General features: G+C 35.8%; 1 protein-coding gene across 4 annotated transcripts in view; it reads right to left on the minus strand.

Moving 5' to 3' along the window:
- Nucleotides 1-21,712, minus strand: part of Mtfr1 (mitochondrial fission regulator 1) — a 55,893-nt gene that overhangs the window by 27,620 nt on the left and 6,561 nt on the right. For 3 of the 4 annotated variants that reach the window (XM_010611435.3, XM_010611438.3, XM_010611437.3), the window contains exons 2-3: nucleotides 6,500-6,642; nucleotides 1,283-1,381 (exon numbers count right to left, since the gene is read on the minus strand). In XM_010611435.3, coding sequence (XP_010609737.1) covers nucleotides 1,283-1,381; nucleotides 6,500-6,565 — 165 coding nt within the window. In that variant the 5' untranslated portion in view covers nucleotides 6,566-6,642. Of the gene's footprint in view, nucleotides 1-1,282; nucleotides 1,382-6,499; nucleotides 6,662-21,712 lie in introns of those variants that run through there. The other variant, XM_019205625.2, reaches the window with a different exon arrangement.

Below are 21,712 nucleotides of genomic sequence, written 5' to 3' on the forward strand. Positions count from 1 at the left end.
TTGTTAGTGCTAGGGATCAAACCCAGAGTTTCATTCATGTAACTCCCTACCACTGAGCTATGCCTAAAGCTCCAGAAAGAAAATTTTAATGGAATTGGGCAATCAGAAAATGTTAATAATCCTTAATTAATACAACAGTCATCTGAAGGAAACTGGCAAGTAAAGCAAACAGTAATTGTGTCTAAATGAACTGAATTCTGAGAAACTGTACTTGAGGGACTTACTACCATAGATCTCATTTTGATCATTAAAAAAAAAGCCTGGAGTTTGATAAAAAAATTACTTCTTGGAAAGCTCCAATCTGTCAGTTTTCTATACTGACTCACAATTTGCAAGCAAGATTATTAACACAGCAATGAACAATCTTGTTTAATCTTTTTTAAAAAAGCTAATTTCAACCTCTTATTTAGGAAAAAATTTTCACCTTCATCTACCAGGAGGAGTGATTTATGAGTCTGATGTCCTACCATATAAACATGAATGACACATGAGCTTCTAAATAATGAGTTAAAAAAATGTACATTTTCCACATCTCCATGTGTTAATCTACTAATTAAAGCTGGTAGATAGCTCTGTTGAACTTTATATTATTAAATGGTAAACTGAAATATGTTGTCCTATTACTGTCATGAGAATTACTAAAAAAGAACTGACATATGATGTCTAACTATAATAAGGAACAAAAGCACAAAAAAGAAAACAGTAATGTCTCCAAGAAGAGTAGAGTTGCTCCTGACTTGGTACTAAAAAAGAATGCTAACGACTTGAGCCTTCAGAAGTACTTTAATTCTCTGGTTGATTCTCACTTCATTCAGACTACAATTACCTTTTAGTCTTGACAATCACCTTTTAAAGCAATGAATCTTATATTTAATGATGAGTTTGAAAGCAATAATGGAGAAAACTTAAATAGAGTCCAGAGACACCTAAAAACAAACTAAAGGAGTAAAATAGCTATCCAAAGAGAAAGATGTAAATTAAAAAAAAACAATGGTGATACCTTAAGTACCCAAAGGCCTGTGAGGTCACCTGAGAATTAACACTTGCTTAGTTTATCATATGCTTCTAAATCTTCACATAAGTACTTTTAAGAATGATAAATGTCTTAAAGATCTTAAAAGAATCACAGAGGAACTAAAATTAGACTTGACTTTGGTTTGTTACTCCTCTTACTTTATTGGTAGTGGCATCAATATAAAAAAGATTCAAAAATCAATAAAGTATTTTTAAAACCATCTTGTAAATGTTAATATTAAAATATTAAGTACATAAAATATAGTACCTGAAACTGAACTCTTGGACACTGGATCAGAGATAAGTTAGTACCAATTTTCCTTACGATACTTCGAGATGAACCGTATGGCTTTCCTGACCAAAGTACCTGAGGAAGTAGGAAAAAAAATTTTTTTAATTAGAAGACTTCTAGAACTGCCAAATTTATAAATCATTGGACTATTAACTGCATGATACGCTAACATATTTAATTATGGCACAAAGATGCTCTAAATGTTATAGGAAATAAGCTAGTATTTCAAAATGAAAGACTATAACTGGCTATTAAGGCAATAAAGTTTAATGTTCTGCATTATATGAAAATATAAAATAGCAATTTTTAATAATACTAGAGAGTACTTGAAGTACAAACTTTACTTTTTCTAATGAGCTACTTTTGCTATAAAGAATTTCTAAAACAAATCCAAATTAGTAAAAAGTTTGGAATGTAAATTTGTGCCATGCATGTCACTTGCTGCACAAGAGCAGGGTGGAGGTGAAATCCAGTTGCACTGCTCTCCAAGCATTACATTTTCTTCAATGGTTTTATCTTTAATTTGCATAAAGGCATTAAATGAGCTAATGGTAGTCTTAATGAGCAAAATTAACTTGATGAAATAATGTATACAGGACATTATGCTATGCTTAAAGCAAAAAACAAAAACTCCCAGAGCAAAAAGCAAACAAAAAACACACATGTATGATGTTAAATCATTACAAATTGTACCTTGAAATTTCTCCCCCAGTATATGATCTTCCCTTAAAGAGAAAAACTATCCGTTTGGATTGCTACACCTGAAAGCCTGGACAGAAGAGGTAAAGAAGAGTAGTAGGCCATTAAAAGCAATTTTAAAAGAAAAGAATGAGAATAACATGACTATTAAACTTAGTTCATCAAACTTTAATATACACCTAAATCCTAAGGACTAAATAATACCAAATTGGCTACATATAGATTCTGACCAATGGACATTATCTCCTTTTTAAGGTTACTCCATAGCCATTCTAATTTAAAGACCAGAATTACCTTAATAAAAACAATCTGACCAAGTAATCAGTGATAGTAAACAGTGACTCAAATACCTAATCCAAAATAGACCTTCAGAACCAGGCTTTCAAACCATTCTAAAAGCATGCACAGCTTATAAAATGAGCATAGAAACAACCTGATTTCTTAAATTTTAACAACCAAATCCAACTTAGGGATAGTAATACAAATCAAAATGAGGTTTATGGGGGTTATGTAAAATACCCATGGCAATCTACCTCAGTTTTTAAATAATTTTCATCATATATGGTCAAGATTTCACTGACTCTTAGAGAGGAGAGTTCCATAAAGTATTATATAATCTATACTGACTGGTAATCAAAAGAAACTATAATTGTTCCTTTGGAAATATAAATAAAATGGATGGTACAGCTGGGTGTAGAGGCATATGCCTAAAATCCCACCTACACATAGGCTGAAGCAAGAGGACTAAACAAGAGGTCAGCCTGAGCAACTTGGCAAGATCTTCTCTCAATATAAAATATAGGAGGGTTGGGAGACGTAGCTCAGTGGTACGGTGCTTGTGTAACATGCATAGTCCCAATGCTAACAAACAAAAAACTTGGTATAGGCTTAAAAACTGGTCAATATAAAGAAAGCCAGGGTGGCATATGCCTATAATCCCAACGCTCTGGAAGGCTGAGGCAGGTGGATTAAAAGTTTGAGCCCACCGGACATGGTGGTGCACACCTGTAATCCCTGCACTCAGTAGGCAGAGGCAGGAGGATCGCTGTTAGTTTGAGGCCAGCCTGGACTACATAGTGAGCTCAGGGCCAGCATGAACTACATAGTGAGACCCTGGACAGAAGGGGGAAAGAAAAAAAGTCAAAAAAAAAAAAAAGTTTGAGCCCAGTCCTGGCAACATAATGACTCAATGAGACCATTTCTCAAGATAAAATATAAGGGCACTATAGCTTAGTGAGAAGGCTTTGAGTTCAATCCCTAGTCCACACACACACACACACACACACACACACACACACACACAAAGAAAACATCAATATCAAAATATCATTATTATAAATGGGTATTGTGCCTGAAATCCCAGCTAGTCAAAAGGTGAAGCTTCAATGAAAAAAAAAAAATGTGAGGCAAAGGACTATAAATTCGAGGCTAGCCTGAGCCACTTAGCAAGGGTTTTTAAATAAAAATTTAAAGGGGTAGCGATGTAGCTCACTCATTGAGTACCCTGCAGCTCAATCCCCATTGCCAAAAACAAAAACAAACAAAAAAAGTTTAAAGGCAAAGTTATTCTGTTTGGTTTATTGGTCTATTTAAGACAGGGTCTCGATACGTAGTTCAAGCTGGCCTTGAACTCATTGTGTAGTCTATCCAGGCTGGCTTCAAACTCATGGCGATCTTCCCGCCTCACTCCCACTCACGGAGGGCTGGGATTACAGGAGTGCACCACCACACCCAGCTAACACAAAATTGTTCTGAAAATAAAGAGCAAAACATCATTCACACCAATTATCAACAGAGGATTATAACACACTCTTTATAATACAAGGACTGAGATGGAAAAAACACCTGACTAGAGGAAAATAAGCCTGACTGCTCTACAAAGTTGACATAACAGGCCCACCGAAGAAATAGATCATGGGCAAATAGTTCTAAAACATAGTTTTTAAAGAAATGTTTTACTTTATATATTTTAATAGGTCTTATCTTTAAAGAAAATCCACAGGGCAATGGTAACTACACCACTTAGTCTTTTCACTTTTGAATCTTCTATTTAGTCAGAAGTCAAAACTCTCCTATGACTCTGTACTTCATAATGTGACAATTACATGGTCTAAAGTAAATCTTCCCTTCTCTCCAGGAAACAAAGATCCTGCCTGATGATGAAAAGGATAAAAGCGCATAAAGAAAAATTTTAAAAGGATTTGCCAAGGTCAGGAACTAATGCTTCTGCCAGATTTTAATGTTTTTCACTATGCATGCTGTAGGGCTAAGTTTCAACTATTATCTTTCAATCTGTCTAATATCAAAACAAAGAATACCCAGTGCTTTCTATAAAAGTAGTGGCTTTTAATCACAAGGAATAAGTAGACTATTAAGGTTTTGTCTACAAAGTTAAAGAAAGGAAAAGAATAAGAAAAACTGAGATTATTTTTTCAAGCATACACAGTAAACCAACAAAATGTTGTTCTTCTGTTATGTGTGAATTGTACAGTACTTAGCACCAAGAAATATGAAGCAAGGGTCTATAAGCTAGGGACCAGAAAATTTAGAAAGAGCCATAACCTTATTGAATGATTAAAAAAAGTGAGAGAAAAGAGCAGCTAACCTTCAGGAACTCTTTAAAACTATGTCTTGATACTTTTTTCTGCTCAGCCCTCATGGAGGGAAAGAAATTATAAATGGCTATAAAGAAAGAGTGAACAGATGGTACCAAAAAGTCACCATCTGTGCACTGGGAAAGTGCATGAGCCAAGTGCATCTCCCACCCTACCTTGTGGCTGAACTTTGTCTTATCAGTAGTGGTTTGGGGAAGGGTAGACTTCCTCTAAACTGTCATTAATATGTCTTCATATAGGAGAGAAGGTAGGGAGAAAACTATCATTACTAGGCAATTTGATCTCATTGGAAATAATTCACTTCTCCTAAGAAATAACTAAACAGAAACATTATGCCTTACCTACATAAAAACTGCTTATAAATAATTTAATGAGTCTCTGGTTGTAAATGTGTGCATGTCTGTGTCTAGTAGTGACAGTCCATAATATTTAGTAACAGTGTTTGTTATTAAAAGTGATAACAAAAAGAAGGATGACAACAGAAAAGCAACTTGGTCTTTTCTGACACTGTGAAACTATAGTAGAGTGATATGTGAGGCTACAATCTGAAGTCGTCATCTATCTCATCAAGGGTAAGTGCACTCAAGTTTTATGTGACAATTCAATTGTTAATAACTAATCCATATTATTTAAGAAAAAATATTTACCAGGGGGAACTATAAATTTAATTCTAAGTAAAGTAAATGTATTTTTCTTAAGAAACAATGTGATATAATTTGATTCATAAATCCCTGAAAAAAACATGCAAATTTATTTGCATATGTAACTATCTTCTGCTTAGAAGGTCCATTTCACTAATCAAGTTTTTAAGGAGTCTATGAGCCAACAAAGTATAAATTCCTAAATCCAAAGCATAAAATATTAATTCTTAATAAAACACATGCATTAGAGGGGAGGTAGAGAGAAAAGATAAAACTCGTTAACACTTTCAAAATCCCTAACCAAAGATTAAGACTTCTCTTCAGTTCTCTTCTTCCTTCCTTGGAATTCCTTGGAATTCACATTACTCTTCCATAGCACAAAAGGAAAAGATAGGTATAAATCTTAAGTATTACTATATTACTACATTGCTAATACAAATTAGACATTTGCTGTAACTTCTTTTCCAACATTAAGTATTGAAATTAATAAGAAATACATTAGCTATACGATATTCTCTAACTTACAAATATTTTTGCTCAAGGACATAAATAGATTCAAAGAAAATTTGAGCATAAGTATGTTTTAACTTCAAACAAATGTTGAGGTAAACTTGAAGGCAATAAAGAGAAAGCAGCCTATGGCAGCATAAAAGCCTGGCTTTAAAAGCAGTCTCCTCCAATCCATTGCCTATTATACAAAGCTGATCAAATTATTAACCCCTTTAGGCTTCCATTTTCTCATCTACAAATTAAAGACAGTACCTATTTCATGAATCTATGAACATTAATGAGTTAAAGTATTTATGTCTTCAATAAACATTAATCTTGTCCCCTTTCTATTTTAAAAGGTGCAAAGTACACTAAAAAGGATTTTGGAATCAAAATTGGGTTCATATTATAGCTCTACCACTTAATAATCATGTAGCTTTGGTCAAGACAGTCAAACACTGTGAACTTCAGGTTTCCTATCTGTAAAGAGGGTTGTTCTATCAAACATTCACAATCTATGCAGAAGCAATGGGCACTGTAAGCAATAGCACAGAAAGCCAATCGGGGATGGCTGTTATGGTAGTACTGATTATATACAGTAAACACAAAGAGCTAATTATCACTGGTACCATAATAGCAAAAACAAAACAAACACTGAATTCAAATTATGGTCACATAGCACATTTTCTCAGAAAAGTTCTTAAAATATCTAAACATCTGGATATTAAAAATAAACTTTGAGCACTCACCGACTGCATGCTTACTCCAACCTGCTGAAAAACCATCCTCATCAGGCGCTTAATCCAGCCAAGCATTTAGATGGCAAAGCCTTCCCAGATTTGCATTTCAAGTACTTCAGGCATACATAACAGCACATGGTCCACAAAGCAAACTGAAATTTTTAAATGCAAATACTAAAATGAATTATTATTTATAATATTTACTGTGTATAACATGACTCACAGAGTATGGCCAAAACACTTTAAAATTGCTTGTATAAATTCTAACAATTTGCCTGTGATCAGTTTGCTTAAAGTAGTAGTAGTAATACAAGATTTTTAAAAAATTATTTTTACAGTCTGAGTTCTTGCTTTAAAGAAAAACCTACTGTGGCTAATTTGGTGGGAAATTTATGAAAAGACATCTAGTAGATAGCAATTTTCAAAGAACCTTATTAACAATGTAAAGTGTAGAAGACCTGATCTGCAAAGACACACCATACCAGTCCCCTCAGTTCCTCTACTGAAACATTTGCTTAGCTAGCAAACGGAGGCTAAGAAAGCAAGAACTTATTAGCAGGTTTTGCTCACCACCAAAAGTCAGGAAGAGAGAAATTCCAAAAACATGGAATGAGAATTCACAAGCTACAAGGTCAAAAATAATGTGTCCTTTTATACTCAGTGCTAACTTCTACTCACTCTCCCATTCCTTATCACATACTATATACCTGATAGAATTAAAATGCTAACTGTGGGCCAGGGATTTGGCTCAGTGGTTCTGCTGCCTGCCTCACATGTGCAAGGACCCGAGTTCGATCCCCGGTACAAAAAAAAAAAAAAAAGTTAACTTGTATCATACAGATAAATTCAATAAAGTATTGGTCTCCAATGAGATTAAATCAATGCACTGCTTCCTCATTAGGAAATCTTACATTTAAAAAAGAAAAAGGGTAGGCTGGGCTTGGTGACACGTAACTAAAATCCCAGCCCTCCAGAAGAATCATGAGTTTGAGCCCAGCCTGTGCAACATCAATTCAGCAAGAGCCTCAAAATTTTTTGAGATGTAGCTTACTGGGGGAAGGGGGAGCGTTGAACCAGGAAGTGTGCTTTATAATACACTTGATTTATATTTTGTTGCAAGGTCCTTCTTTCATCATGGAGTGGTCTGTACCAGGAATATGGGAATGAGTTTACATTGGAGAAACAGGAAAAAGGAACAAGAATCAGATTTTACAAAAGCTGAAACTGAATAGCAGAATCTGATGCTATATGGTAAGGCACTTTAGAAAGTTTGCTGAAGGGCTGGGTATCTAAGCATGTAGCTCACTAGTAGATACTTTTAAGCAACAGAGGTACCTGGGTTCAAACCCCAGCACCACCAAAAAATAGCCTAACTTCACTAAAGTTTAAATTAAATATTATTTTTGATCCTTTGAAAACTTTAGCAAGAAATAATATGTACATTTTAATGTGCTCTGTGCCAATTTTATTAGTTTTTTGAGAAACGGTCTCACTAATATTGAACTTACTATGTAGGCTAGGTTGGCCTTGAACTCACAGCACTCCTCCTGCCTCATTCTCCCAAGTTCTAGAAATATACACACACCACCACACCTGGCTCCACATACCAATTTTTAACATATTGGAACATAAGTTCCATCGATTGTTTTATAAGTAAATGAAAAATACTTAAATTCATGAAATAATACATTTAGTTGCCTTTATTTATTGGAGTGCCAAATAATCCTTCCCTAAAAATGTCTATCCACTAAACTCTGCAGTAATAATGGGAGTTAAATGCATTGAGCATTTACATGTGCCAGGCACTGTGAGGAATATTTTTATGTTTAAGTTAGTATATATAAAACCACAAACCATTTTATGACTCAAAGCAGATGTCTACACAAAACTTTGGGGTTTTGTCCACTATACCACTCTACTCTCAAAAAGATAGTAGTAATTTGGGGAAGACAATGGAAAACTTTGAGTGTTTTCTAGTTTTATTTTATCATATTGCTATCCTACTCAGCTTTCCACATGTTTACATCTTAAACTAATGACATAAAAGAGTAAAGTGTTAAAGCACTGGACCTAAATTTGTAGCCTTATGCCACTAACCAACTGGTGACTATAAACAAGCTAACTTCTTTCAGATAATACTTCATACTTGTGAGAATTGAGAGGCAATGCATAAACCATTTTAGTGACAACTGTGAAAAAGGTTGACATTAACAAAACTGAAAAAAACAATATTCACTATACTAATAAATATCTGACTTGGCAAGTAACTGGATAGAGAAACAAGAGAAAGAAATCAAGTGACACCAAAGTTTTGATGAAAGATGATGAAAATTTTGGCTGCCCAATAAGGAAATACTGAAAAGTAGCAAATGTTGTTTAATAAAGGTAAGTTTAAGATGACAAAAGTATGCCAGGCATCATGACACACTCCTGTAATTCCAGCACTCCAGAGGCTGAGGCAGGAGGATTGCTGTGAGTTCGAGACCAGCCTGGGCTACATAATGAGTTCTAGGTCAGTCTCAACTACATAGTGAGACCATCTCAAAAAAAAAAAAAAAAAAATTATGTACAAGACTGCTGAGCAATGGCAGATATATTTATCTATTACTATATAAAATGTCCATAACTAGATCTTTGGTCAAACAAATAACATCGTAACATTACAAAAAAATTACTGGTTATATGAATCGACTTTCTGAGAATCAGAATAAAAAAATCAAAAATCCAAAATAATGTCAAAAATGGAAATGGCGAGCAAAACTCTGAGCAAGGACAATGATATCATGTGACATTTGAAACCCTCTCTCTCTCTTTTTTTTTTTTAGAAAAGTGTACAAATTTGGGTTAGGTAGACTGGTCCTTTTACTGTCTCTACAGTTTAGCTTTTCCAGAATATCATGGAGTTGAAATCATACCATAAGTAGTCTTTTCATACTGGCTGCTTCCACTGAGTAAGATGCATGTAAGGTTTCTTCATGTCTATTCATAGTCTGATGCTCCTTTTAGTGTTGAATAATAGTCTACTGTCTGGACATACCAGTTTATTTACCCATTTATTTATCTATTCAGTTTCTCAAGGACATCTTGCTTGCTTCCAAGCTTTAACAATTATGAATAAAATGCTACAAATATCTTTACAAGTTTCACTAATTTTTAATATAGATATTGTATCACTCAGGGTTCTCCAGAGAGTCAGAACAAACAGGATAGGTATTTATGAGAGACTACCTCACTCAACTATAAAGGCTGAGAAATCTGTTAATCTACCATGTGCAAGCTGGCGCTCCAAGTGAGCTAATTGTGTTAAATTCTACTGGTATTCAAATGCCTGTGTGAGGTCCTTGTTTGAGGGCAGGAAATGGATGCCCAGCTCAAGCCAAGAGCAAATTTGCTCTTCCTTTGCCTTTTTGTTCTAGTAAGGTGTCCACAGACTATATGATACCTACCCACATCAGTGTGGGTGGATCTCCTTCACTCAGTCTACAAGCAGTGGTGACAAACCTATGGCACATATGCCACAGCAGGCTGTTTGCATCACCGAAAGCTCTAAAAGGTTGTTATCACTGGGCTATAGAGACAAATTAAAATCTTTTGTAGAACATCCCCATAGACATACCAAAAAATTAATGTTTTACCAGTAATCTGGACATCCAGTAGCACAAGCTAGTTGACAAAGAAAATTAACCATCACAAGGGCAAGGATGTTGCTTAGTGGTGGACTGGTGGAGGACTTGACCTGCCTAACGCACCATGAAGACCTGGGCCCCAGCACAATACAAATAAATAAAGAAATGCCTGGGCTAGAGATGAAGATTAGGGAACACTGGCTTAGAAAACAGAGATGAGTTTTATTAACTCACATTGGGTAAGAAATCAGCATAGATAAGTCAGAAAATATAGCAGGACAAACTTAAAAAAAAAGGCATTGAGAAAACGTAGGGAGGAGAAAAATTACAGTGGTACTGTCAACCTCCCCACAAATAAAAAGGGAAATTTCAAGAGAAGTAACAATCCTTGTTAAACACAGAAAGGAAGTCATACTTGGTGGCTTCCTACTGCTACCTTCTTTGGCCAAGCTTCTCCAACATGTCTTCTGGAAAACCCTGAAAGTAAACATCCCCCCCCATCTTCAACATATTCACTTATCACTGGTCTCTTGGCCCACTCTCTCCTTTATCTTTAATTTGGTTTTACCCATCCTGCAATTTTCATCAATCTAACCAGTCTCTTCCTACTTTTACTTCTAAAAAATCACTTGTACCATTTTTCCCCATTATTTTCAATTCTTTGTTCTACTGTCTTATCTATCCTAGAAGTCAGACTTGATGAATCCAACAGCCTATATTCCCTATAATCAGGTTACATAAAAATTATTAAACTTTTCATTGTGATGTTGTTATAGATGTACTGTCTCCAGTCTCAGCTGGGCCCTTATTGCTGCATAGCACTCTAAGACATTTTTACTCCCTTACTCTTCCCAGTTTTGCATTTTCCAGAGCATCTATTTCAAATTTTCTCCATGATACATGTGGTTTTTTTTTTTTTTTTGGTGCCGGGGATTGAACTCAGGTCCTTGCGTTTGCAAGGCAGGCCACCGAACCACTGAGCTAAGTCCCCGGCCCTATGATACATGTTATTATTTGAATGTGCCCACCAAAGTTCTTGTGCTAGAAACCTAATCCCAGTGCAATGATTTTGTGAGGTGGGGCCTTTAAGTGGTTATTAGGTCATGAAAGCTCTGCCCTTGCAAAAGATTACCATTATTATGGGAGTGGGTTTCTGACAAAAAATATTAAGTTCAAAGTAAAACTGTTCTCGTATGTGTACACTTCCTCCTCTCCTTCCTTCTTTTCTTCCCCTCCCTCCTCCACCTTTGACAGTGCAGCACAAAGGCCCTGGCTAGATGCTGGTGAACCATGCTCTTCAACTTCCCAACCTCCAGAACAACAAGCCAAATAAATTTCTGTTCTTTATACATTATCCAGCCTCAGGTAATTGTTATAGCAGCAGAAAATAGACTAAGATTTTACCAGAATCTATCCAACCTTTCCTCCATAGCTTCTCAGAAGATGACCAGGCATACACCACTTGATAAAAGAGAAGTAATAATGAGAGAAAAATCCCTCAACATCCTGTTATGCATGCCTCACACGTACCTCCATCTGTGCCTATTCTGTATCCCTAGTCTCTCCTGTCCCTCCTTCGAGGCAACTGCTCAGGAATCCTTTCCTTTACCTCACAGATCTCACATTAGAAATATGCTGCATTACACAAATTCTCTCTTCTCCCTTATTAACTTCAACCACTTGCATCTCCTAGTTGAGTTTTGTGCTTAAGAAAACAGAACTGAACCAATTATTCCTTCTTTCTCTTCATTTTCCACAATCAAATTGTTTTTCCTCCTAAACATATCAGATTCCGTCTCTATTCCATCTCCAACTAATCCTTCACTATGGTAAAACTCCATTAATTTGACTTGTCTCTCAGTTTTGCCCTCCCTTTTCCATCCATCCTCAATACTGAAGTAAGATTTTATGATCCGGTCTCTAGTCTTTTTCCTGTCCTCCACATCCTTCATATATCCTTTGATCCAGTCACACAGGTAATTCCAGAAATTCAACATGCTCTCAACTATGGACTTTTCTTCTATTCAGTATTCCACCTACCTACTGAATCATTATACTAAACTTCTTCCTACTAATCCTGCTTTACTAATCCTCTCAAAAGTCTTTGCTAATCAACCAGGATAAGGACCCTCCTACACATATTATAACTCGATCTAATAGCACATTAAAAAACTGTACCTAAACCAGTTAGCTCCTCCACTGGACTATAATCACTTAAGAGCAGAAACTTAGCACAACATCTCAGTATTTAGCATAATGCACAAGATAAAATAGTTGCACCAAGTGTGGTGATGCATGCCTGAAATCCCAGCACTCAGGAGGCTGAAGCAGGAGGATCGTCACAAGTTTGGGGCCAGCCTGGACTATACATAGTGTGTTCAAGACCAGGATGAACTGCATAACAAAACTTTGTCTCAAAAAACAAAACAAAACAAACCAGGAATGTAGATCAGCAGTGTAGCATCTGTTGATTCCCAGTACCAAAAAAAAAATATATATATCTATATATAGATATATATATAGATATATATATAGATATAATAGTTGCTCACTGATATTTCACTATCAAATGAAGAGAACATAAGCCCCAAGCCAGGGCCCTTCCCATGCTTCGAACTGTAAACATATCTAACATGTTTGTTTTCACTATAGATGAATTAGGTAATTTCAGACAAACTCTTCTCACATCAAAGACAAGTAAACTAGCTAGATAAAACATTAAAAATCTGTATGAGCCGAGTGTGGTGGTGCACACCTATAATCCCAGCACTCGGGAGGCTGAGGCAGGAGGATCACTGTGAGTTCGAGACCAGCCTGGGCTACAAAGTGAGTTCTGGGTCAGTCTCAACTATACAGTGAGACCCTGTCTCAACCCCCCCCCAAAAAAAATCTGTATGAAAGCATCAGAGAAATATAACCTGAGCAAGAATCAGTTCTTTGAAAATTCTAATAAAAAATGACAGAACTCCAATGAGATTTACTGAGAAAGACAAGGAATATGTTACCAACAACAGGAACTACAGATTCTCTCCGTAAAAGGTGAAAAGGCTATAGTGCAAGAAGTTACAACTGTGGCAATCTTTGGGTAAAGGTTTGTAATAGTTGGAAGGGAACTCATCAAAGGGTTTTCTGAAGTGTAAGTAATTTTCCATTTCTTGGGGGTTTTTGTTTGTTTGTTTTTATTTTTTTGAGAACATGCACGGCTCTGTTTCTTAACCTTGGTGGCTATTATATAGATTTCTGCTTTGTGATTATTTACTGAGCACTTGTTTCTCATTTGTAATACTTAATAAAAAAATTTTAAGTAAAAGATCTATTTTAGAAACACTTTTGTAACAACAATGGCTTTTACTGGTACTGTATATGTTAATTCTTTTATAAAATCTGACTCAAATTAATGTGTTCTATTACTGCCTTATCTAAATCAGTCATGCTTTAGTAGTACCTTTCTTATTTACCAAAGTTTGGTTTAATGTAAATTCTAGTTTTTAAGCACATTTTTTTGTAAGACAGGGTCTCACTCTGTAATTAAGGCTGCTTTTGAATTCACTATGTGAACCAGGCGGGCCTAGAATTCATAGCATCCACCTGCCTCAGCCTCCTGGGTGCTGGGAGTATAGATATGTGCCACCACACCTGGCTCAAGCATTTTTTATTTATTTAAGCATTTTTAAAAAGAAACTCAGACATTTTTCCATTTTTTCATTTAAAATGTCTGAGTTTCTTTTTAAAATGTTTGTAAATGGGGAGAGGAAGAGAGTGTGAAAGGAGGGCAGGGACAAGGGGAAAAAATGAGAACCAAGACCTTGTACCAATAAATTCAATGAGGAAAAAAAAAAGAAACTCAGAAACACATCTTTCTGCGCAAACTAGCTACAAAGTTCAAAAGTTTTTCTTATGTATTTGTGTAAAGATTCAGTTTTCAACCCTTTATATTCAAGATATTTGATATTTCTGCATTATTGTGTGTTAAATTTCTTTTGACTATTTTATGAGGGTAGTAGATAAAAGTCTGGCACTCCTATTCATATGGTTGATCTATCTATCTATCTATCCATCCATTATCCATTTAGCAGATCTATCTATCTATCCATCCATCCATCCATCCATCCATCCATTATCCATTTAGCAGATCATTCTGTCTATCTATCTAGCTAGCTAATTAGCTAGCTATCTATTCTGTTTAGCAGAACTGGGGATATGAACCAGGGCATTTACAATGAGCTATATTCGCAGCCCTTTATAATTTATTTTTTGGAGACAAGGTCTCTCTAAGTTGCCCGGGGCTGGGCTAGAATATGCAATCTTTCTGCCTCAGCATCTTTCGGTCCTTGATTTAAAGGTATGCACCACTATACTCAGCCATTTGGTAACTTTATATAAAGTTCTGGTTGCCAGTTGCTCAGATAACAAAAGGCAAATAGTTTTTTTTTTCTTTTTTGTAGTTGTTGCACTGGGAATTGAACCCAGGACCTTTACACTAAGCTATAGCCTCACCCCCATTTTATTATTCTATTTTGAAACAGGATCTTGCTAAATCACTAAGTTGTCCAGGCTAAATTCAAACCTGTGAAGCACCTGCTTAAGCCTCTTAGAGAGCTGGGATTAAAGGCATGCACCAATACCACCAAATCTAAGGCTAAATTTTGATATCATTAAATCCTGTAGTATTGTGATGGATCAGCAGTTGCATATTTGGCATGCTTTGTTCATGAATCTTATTTTTCACTGCAGATCTGGCAATGCAAAGTAAATCTTATAAACATGCATCAAGTTTTGGAGGGCAGGGACAAGGGGAAAAAATGAGAACCAAGACCTTGTACCAATAAATTCAATGAGGAAAAAAAAAAGAAACTCAGAAACACATCTTTCTGCGCAAACTAGCTACAAAGTTCAAAAGTTTTTCTTATGTATTTGTGTAAAGATTCAGTTTTCAACCCTTTATATTCAAGATATTTGATATTTCTGCATTATTGTGTGTTAAATTTCTTTTGACTATTTTATGAGGGTAGTAGATAAAAGTCTGGCACTCCTATTCATATGGTTGATCTATCTATCTATCTATCCATCCATTATCCATTTAGCAGATCTATCTATCTATCTATCCATCCATCCATCCATCCATCCATCCATTATCCATTTAGCAGATCATTCTGTCTATCTATCTAGCTAGCTAATTAGCTAGCTATCTATTCTGTTTAGCAGAACTGGGGATATGAACCAGGGCATTTACAATGAGCTATATTCGCAGCCCTTTATAATTTATTTTTTGGAGACAAGGTCTCTCTAAGTTGCCCGGGGCTGGGCTAGAATATGCAATCTTTCTGCCTCAGCATCTTTCGGTCCTTGATTTAAAGGTATGCACCACTATACTCAGCCATTTGGTAACTTTATATAAAGTTCTGGTTGCCAGTTGCTCAGATAACAAAAGGCAAATAGTTTTTTTTTTCTTTTTTGTAGTTGTTGCACTGGGAATTGAACCCAGGACCTTTACACTAAGCTATAGCCTCACCCCCATTTTATTATTCTATTTTGAAACAGGATCTTGCTAAATCACTAAGTTGTCCAGGCTAAATTCAAACCTGTGAAGCACCTGCTTAAGCCTCTTAGAGAGCTGGGATTAAAGGCATGCACCAATACCACCAAATCTAAGGCTAAATTTTGATATCATTAAATCCTGTAGTATTGTGATGGATCAGCAGTTGCATATTTGGCATGCTTTGTTCATGAATCTTATTTTTCACTGCAGATCTGGCAATGCAAAGTAAATCTTATAAACATGCATCAAGTTTATAAATAATGACTTTTTAGAAAAAAAGAATCAGGCTATCATCTGTTTTCAAGGTTCTATATATGAACATGAGTATACACACAGACAATTTAACTCCAGATATTTAGCTCTAGATATTTAAAGTTAATATAGGTTTATAGTCTAACCTATTGTAGCACAAACTATGAGAAACAACAACATACTTTTTATGGATCAGATGTTTGCCCGGGCAGTAGAAAACCAAGAATAAATAAGAAATGAATATATTTTAAAAACAAACTCCTTTTCCTCCACAAACACAGTAAAAATATATACTAATGTATAAGGAGACAAAATATATAGCATCAAAGCAAAGACAACACAATATCACCTTAACCTAATAAAATGTCTACTTTGAGATTATTAAATAAAACTACTAGAAGTAATTTTAAAACAACTTGCTAGCACTAAAAGCAAGACTGTAAACTGGGCATAGTGGCTCAATCTTGTAATCCCAGCAAGTGGGAGACTGTATCAGGAGGACAGCCATGAGTTCAAGGCCAGCCTGCACTATAAATTAAGACCCTGTCTCAAAAAATCAAAATCCCGAAAGAAAAAAACTAAACAAGAGACTGTCATTAACTTTTAAATTACAAAAATCTTGTGACTTTTAAGTTAGAACAGTACAATGGGACTTATTTTTATGAGGTCTTGGAGAATTTCTAAAGGAAATGTCTATTTAATTATTTATATATTATCTTAATATCACGAGAGAAATATAACCCATTTCACAGAAAATATCTAAGCATGTTAGTAGAACACTCTTGGTTATTTGGCTGGCTAAATCATTAATGTCATTAACTGTTCTCAAAATACTAAGAGATTCGATAAATGTTATCAGTGCATCACAAATGACAGTCCATTCTGTAGCCAAACAAAAAATTAATACAAAAACAAAAACTAGGAAGTTAAAACAACAAACAAAAAGTTTACTCAATTTAATTTACTCAATTTAGTTATTGTCTCTTGTTTTGTTCTTTTAGGATACAATTTTGTTTTTAAAACTTCCTTTCTTATAACAAGAAATGTCAACCCTAGGCCAACATCCTAACCTACCCTACTCTGAAAATTCAACTTTATATTCAAGTCTAGTGACTACTACTACTTCACATCAGGCTAGTTGTGACTTGTCAGTCAGAACACTACCATAAGTACAAAACAATGACATAGTATTCAAACTGTGGGTACAATTTACTAGTAAAAACTTAAAATAGTCTATCTGTACATGCAAAATTAAGTACACTGCTATATTCCCAGTACTTAGCACTGAATTTGACATCTTGTTCACTGTGCAATAAATTTCATAACTTGTAGAACATCTCTCAACAACTTACAAGTGACAAAATAAACATCTATGAATACAAGCTAATTAAAACCTGGTAGAAATTTTCAAGTTAATGATCTTCAGAGATGAAATTAACCTTCTGAAGGACATTTTTAGAGGTCATTTTTCTCTATATATGATAAAAGTTAGAGAGTTCTACATCCACTATAAAGTTCTGCCAGCCAGGGATTTAGCTCAGTGGTTCCACCCCCTGCCTCAGAAACATAAGGTCCCCAGTTTGATCTCTGGTGACAAAAAAGCAAAACAAAAACAAACAAACAAAAAAACAAAAACAAAAAACAAACTGCTGGGGATTTAGCTCAGTGGTTCTGTCACCTGCCTTGCAAGTGCAAGGACCCAAGTTCGATCCCCGGTAACTAAATAAAAAAAAATAAATGTGGTTCTGTCACCTGCCTTGCAAGTGCAAGGACCCAAGTTCGATCCCCGGTAACTAAATAAATAAATAAATAATAAAGTTCTGCCATTTGCTTGTGATATCTCTGAAATGTAACCCCATAGTGAATAACAGGTGTTCTCTTCTTTAAATGTTTTTGTAATTTTAAGTGGCCCCATGCAAGTGAATTAGGCATCTGATAATTTTAAAATAAATCTTCTAAAAAGAATTTAAACACAAGTGATCACAGACAGACAGGACATGAGTAGATGCAAACAAAATACTTGCAAGTCAACATTTTTCACTGACTGAAAGTGCTACCTATGGGTCCAAGGACATGATGAAAAATCACTTACAGGTGATTGCAATATATAAGAATTACTGTCCCTTGAATGTAATCATTAAGTTCTCCAAACATGTACTAATAAAATTTTTAAAGAAAAGCATTAATGTCTCTTGCATGTGTATATAAACTATACAAAAATTGAGTAAATTGTATCTTCATAAACATATAAACTCAATTTTTGAAATATGGTAAGGGTAATTACTAAAGCGTTAATTGTAAAAGAAAAATCTACAGGCAATTTCAATGAACATCAATGGGGAAACAGTTTTTAAAAATTCAATATTCCCATTCTAAGTTTATGGTCATTATACTCTTAAAGTGAAATAAATCATACAAAAGTTTATCACATTGATTATCTGGTATGAGAAACCACAAATATAAATAAGGACCAAAACATATAAGATATTGGGAAATGGGAAGAAAATGTTCAAAGGAGGAGCACAAGGAGAGCGGGGAGAAGGGACAAGAAAAGAAAGAAGGAAAAAATGGAAACAAAGCTTTTATAAATAAGTAAAGGAAGAAGGGCTGAAGGGAGGAGAAGGTAATGGAAAAAAAGAAAGCACTGGGGACATAACCTGGAAAGGTTTGCCTATATCCCAGTTCCTCCCTATTCTGTTTCATGGCTGCCATGATGTGAGTAGCTTTCCTCCTCCAGATCCTTCCACAATGCCCTTTCAGCCTTGGAGTGAGCTAATTATGGACAGAATCCTCTAAAAGCCATGAGCCAAAACAAAGTTCTCATTTAAGTTGTGGGTGTTTGGTATCTTGTCCCAGCAAATAATTTATGGTACCAAAGAAGTATGGTCAATTGCCTTGAGTTTATTTGACAACATGATTAGAAGCCTTTGGAATTAGTGTGTGGGAAGAATTTGGAAAAGTTTGAAAATGCTGGCTTAAAATCTAGGCTGCTGTGAGCCATGTGTGATGGGAGATTCTAGTCAGAATACTGATAGAAATGTAGGCAGTAAAGGCTTAGCTCAGAAGGTTTCAGTTGGGAATAAGGACTCCACTGGCAGTTGGACTCCAGACCATGTGTGTTTCACCCCAGAAGAAAAGGTTCTACATTTTACCCATGACCTGAGGCTGAGAATAAATTAGTAGTATACTAATTAATCTGGCAGAGGGAATTTCAAGGCAGTCCAACATTCAGGTTGTGCCATGGGTACTACTGGCTGCTTTTAGCCACACTTACCATGAGAATCAGAACCAAAAAGAACAACTAAATAACTTTAAAATTTTTACTGTGGCCAAAAACAAAGTACTTATAAAGTTGGAGCCTGTAAACTTGTAGCCAAGGAAAGCTTGTTTGCTAGAAAGATTAACATTAAATAGAAGCCAAGGATCTTTCACCAGGTCATTATGGAAAGATGCCTTGAGTGGATCTCAGGAATCAGCAAAATCTCACCCTTAACAAGTTCAAAGGTACAAAATTGTAAAGCTTTGTTTTGAACTTTGTTTTACCCCTGGACCCCTTGCTCCAGAAGGCTACCCAGGAACTGGTTACCCATCCAGTCATTCAAACATTCAGAAGCAGCTGTATGATACAAATGGCCTGGCTACTGTTAAAACTAGTAGCAGACCCTGATGTCATCCACATGGTGGTCTTACAGGAATAAAGAATGCAAGAATTGTGGGGACCAGATTTCAGAGGAGGACCTGATAGTGTGTCCCTAAGAGGACAGTGTGTGAAGCTGAGGGTAAAGCTAAAAGTACAGTGGAGATCCTAGGACAGTAGTGGAGAACCTACAGCACACAGGCCACAGCTTGCTAGCTGTTATCACTGAAACCTCTCTAAAAGGCTTGTCATCAAAGCCCTAGAAGGCTGGAGATGCCAGAAATATGAATCATTTGCTGAAAAGAGTTTCAAGGAGTGAGCAGAGCCATCCCAAGAGAGAAGCAACCAGTAATACTAGAGGGCAGTACCTACCAGCCTTTGGAGTTCAAAGTTCACCACAACTTGCTCCAGGTGTTGGCTATGGAATTACAAGATTTAATGTTTGTCCTGCTGGGTTTCAGTCTTGCTTTGGTTCCATTCCTTTATGTCCCTCAATTTCTCCTTTTTGGGAATGTCTATCCTGTGCTGTTCTTTGTTGGAAGAGTTAAAATTTATTTTAGATTTTTCACAGGGGCTCACAGCTAAGTTAGCCTTGAGTTTCATAGAAGACGTTGTACTTAAGACTTTTCAGCAATGCTGGAACTGTTAAAACTTTGGTGACTCTTAGAGATGGACTAAATATATTTTGCATAAAGAGCTGGGCATGAGTTGTTTGGGGACTGGGATGGGATGTTATTGTTTAGACCTAGAATGCTTCTCAGAAAACTCAGGTGTCCAGACTGATAGAAGGTGATTGGATCATAGGGGAGCACTATAGCTTACTTGCTATTTGAAGATGGAGCCTAATTGGAAGAGGTAGATCACTGGGTGTGTGGCCTAGAAGGATATATCTCCCTCTCCAGTTCCTCCCTACACTCCTTGTTTCTTGTTGGTTGCCATGATGAGAGCAGCTTTCTTCCTACAGATCCTTCCACAATGCCCTTCTTGCCTTACAGCCAACCAAAAATGAACTGACTCCTCTAAAAGCCATGTCAAAAACAAAAACAAAAACAAAAAATTGTTGAAACAAAAAAAACACTTCTCCTTTAGGATGTAGGTGTTGAGCATCTAATACCAGCAACAAGAAAGTGACTGAGAACAAAGCAACAAAAATAGCAGTGAAACAGATGTTTTATGTACATCAACAGAAAAAGATTTGAAAAGATACCAAAACTTCACTGTATATAAAGTTTGGTGAAAGGATCTTCCACATTTTTTTGTACTTAAATACTTCTGTATTATATGTATTTCTTTCAATTACATATACTACTTTTGTAATTTTATAAAGCCAGTAATATTTTTTTAATTAAGCTCATGGGACAGGGGCTGTAGCTCAAAGAGCGATTCTTTGCACACGAAAAGCCCTGAGTTCAATACCCAGTACCACACACACACACACACAAAAGGAAATGAAATGAAGTAAAAATTTAAAATTGACTTGCAGAAAGATGGTGGAATAGTGAGCAGCAGAGAAAGAACCTTTCTGAAATTTGTTGTTCTGACACTGGAATATAGCTGCATGAGAAGAAGGGAAGTGGGTCCCCCAGCATCTTCACCAGTTTCCTAAAGTTTGTCCTTCAGCCTTGCTTCTGATCTCTTCCTCTTCTTGTACTTGTTTTTTCCCCCAACTCCTTTTAAGTCTTCTCCCCTAAGGACAAAATCACCTTACTAAGGGCTTATTTATTTCATACAAGTTTTAGATTCATACTAGATTTTGTTATGTAACCACCAATCTAGTTCGTGTGGCTAGAGGTAGCAAATTAATAGTTGCCACAGTCTGTCATTTTCTAGGCTTATTTGATGCTGTTATTGTTGATTGTATTACTTTAGCCAAGGTGACAAAAATGTGCTAACTGGTTGCTCCTCCTCAGATACTGAAACTGAGATGGACTAAGGGTCTTTAAAAAACAAAACAAAAAAACACCTATAGGCCAGTGCCAAAATACTGGCAGCTGGATCAACTAGGCAGAAATTTATCATCCCCAATAAATTAAAGAGGTACAATCATGCAACAAACTCAAAACTCAAAAGCCAGCTATACCTGAAAGACACTTCTGAATACTGGCAATAAAGCTACTCATCATAAACAATTTATAAGCACCAACTGAGGAATTAAACTTAAAAAAGAA

The sequence above is a fragment of the Fukomys damarensis genome, unplaced genomic scaffold, assembly GCF_012274545.1.
Source record: "Fukomys damarensis isolate Sample0158 unplaced genomic scaffold, DMR_v1.0_HiC HiC_scaffold_5, whole genome shotgun sequence".
NCBI lineage: Eukaryota > Metazoa > Chordata > Mammalia > Rodentia > Bathyergidae > Fukomys > Fukomys damarensis.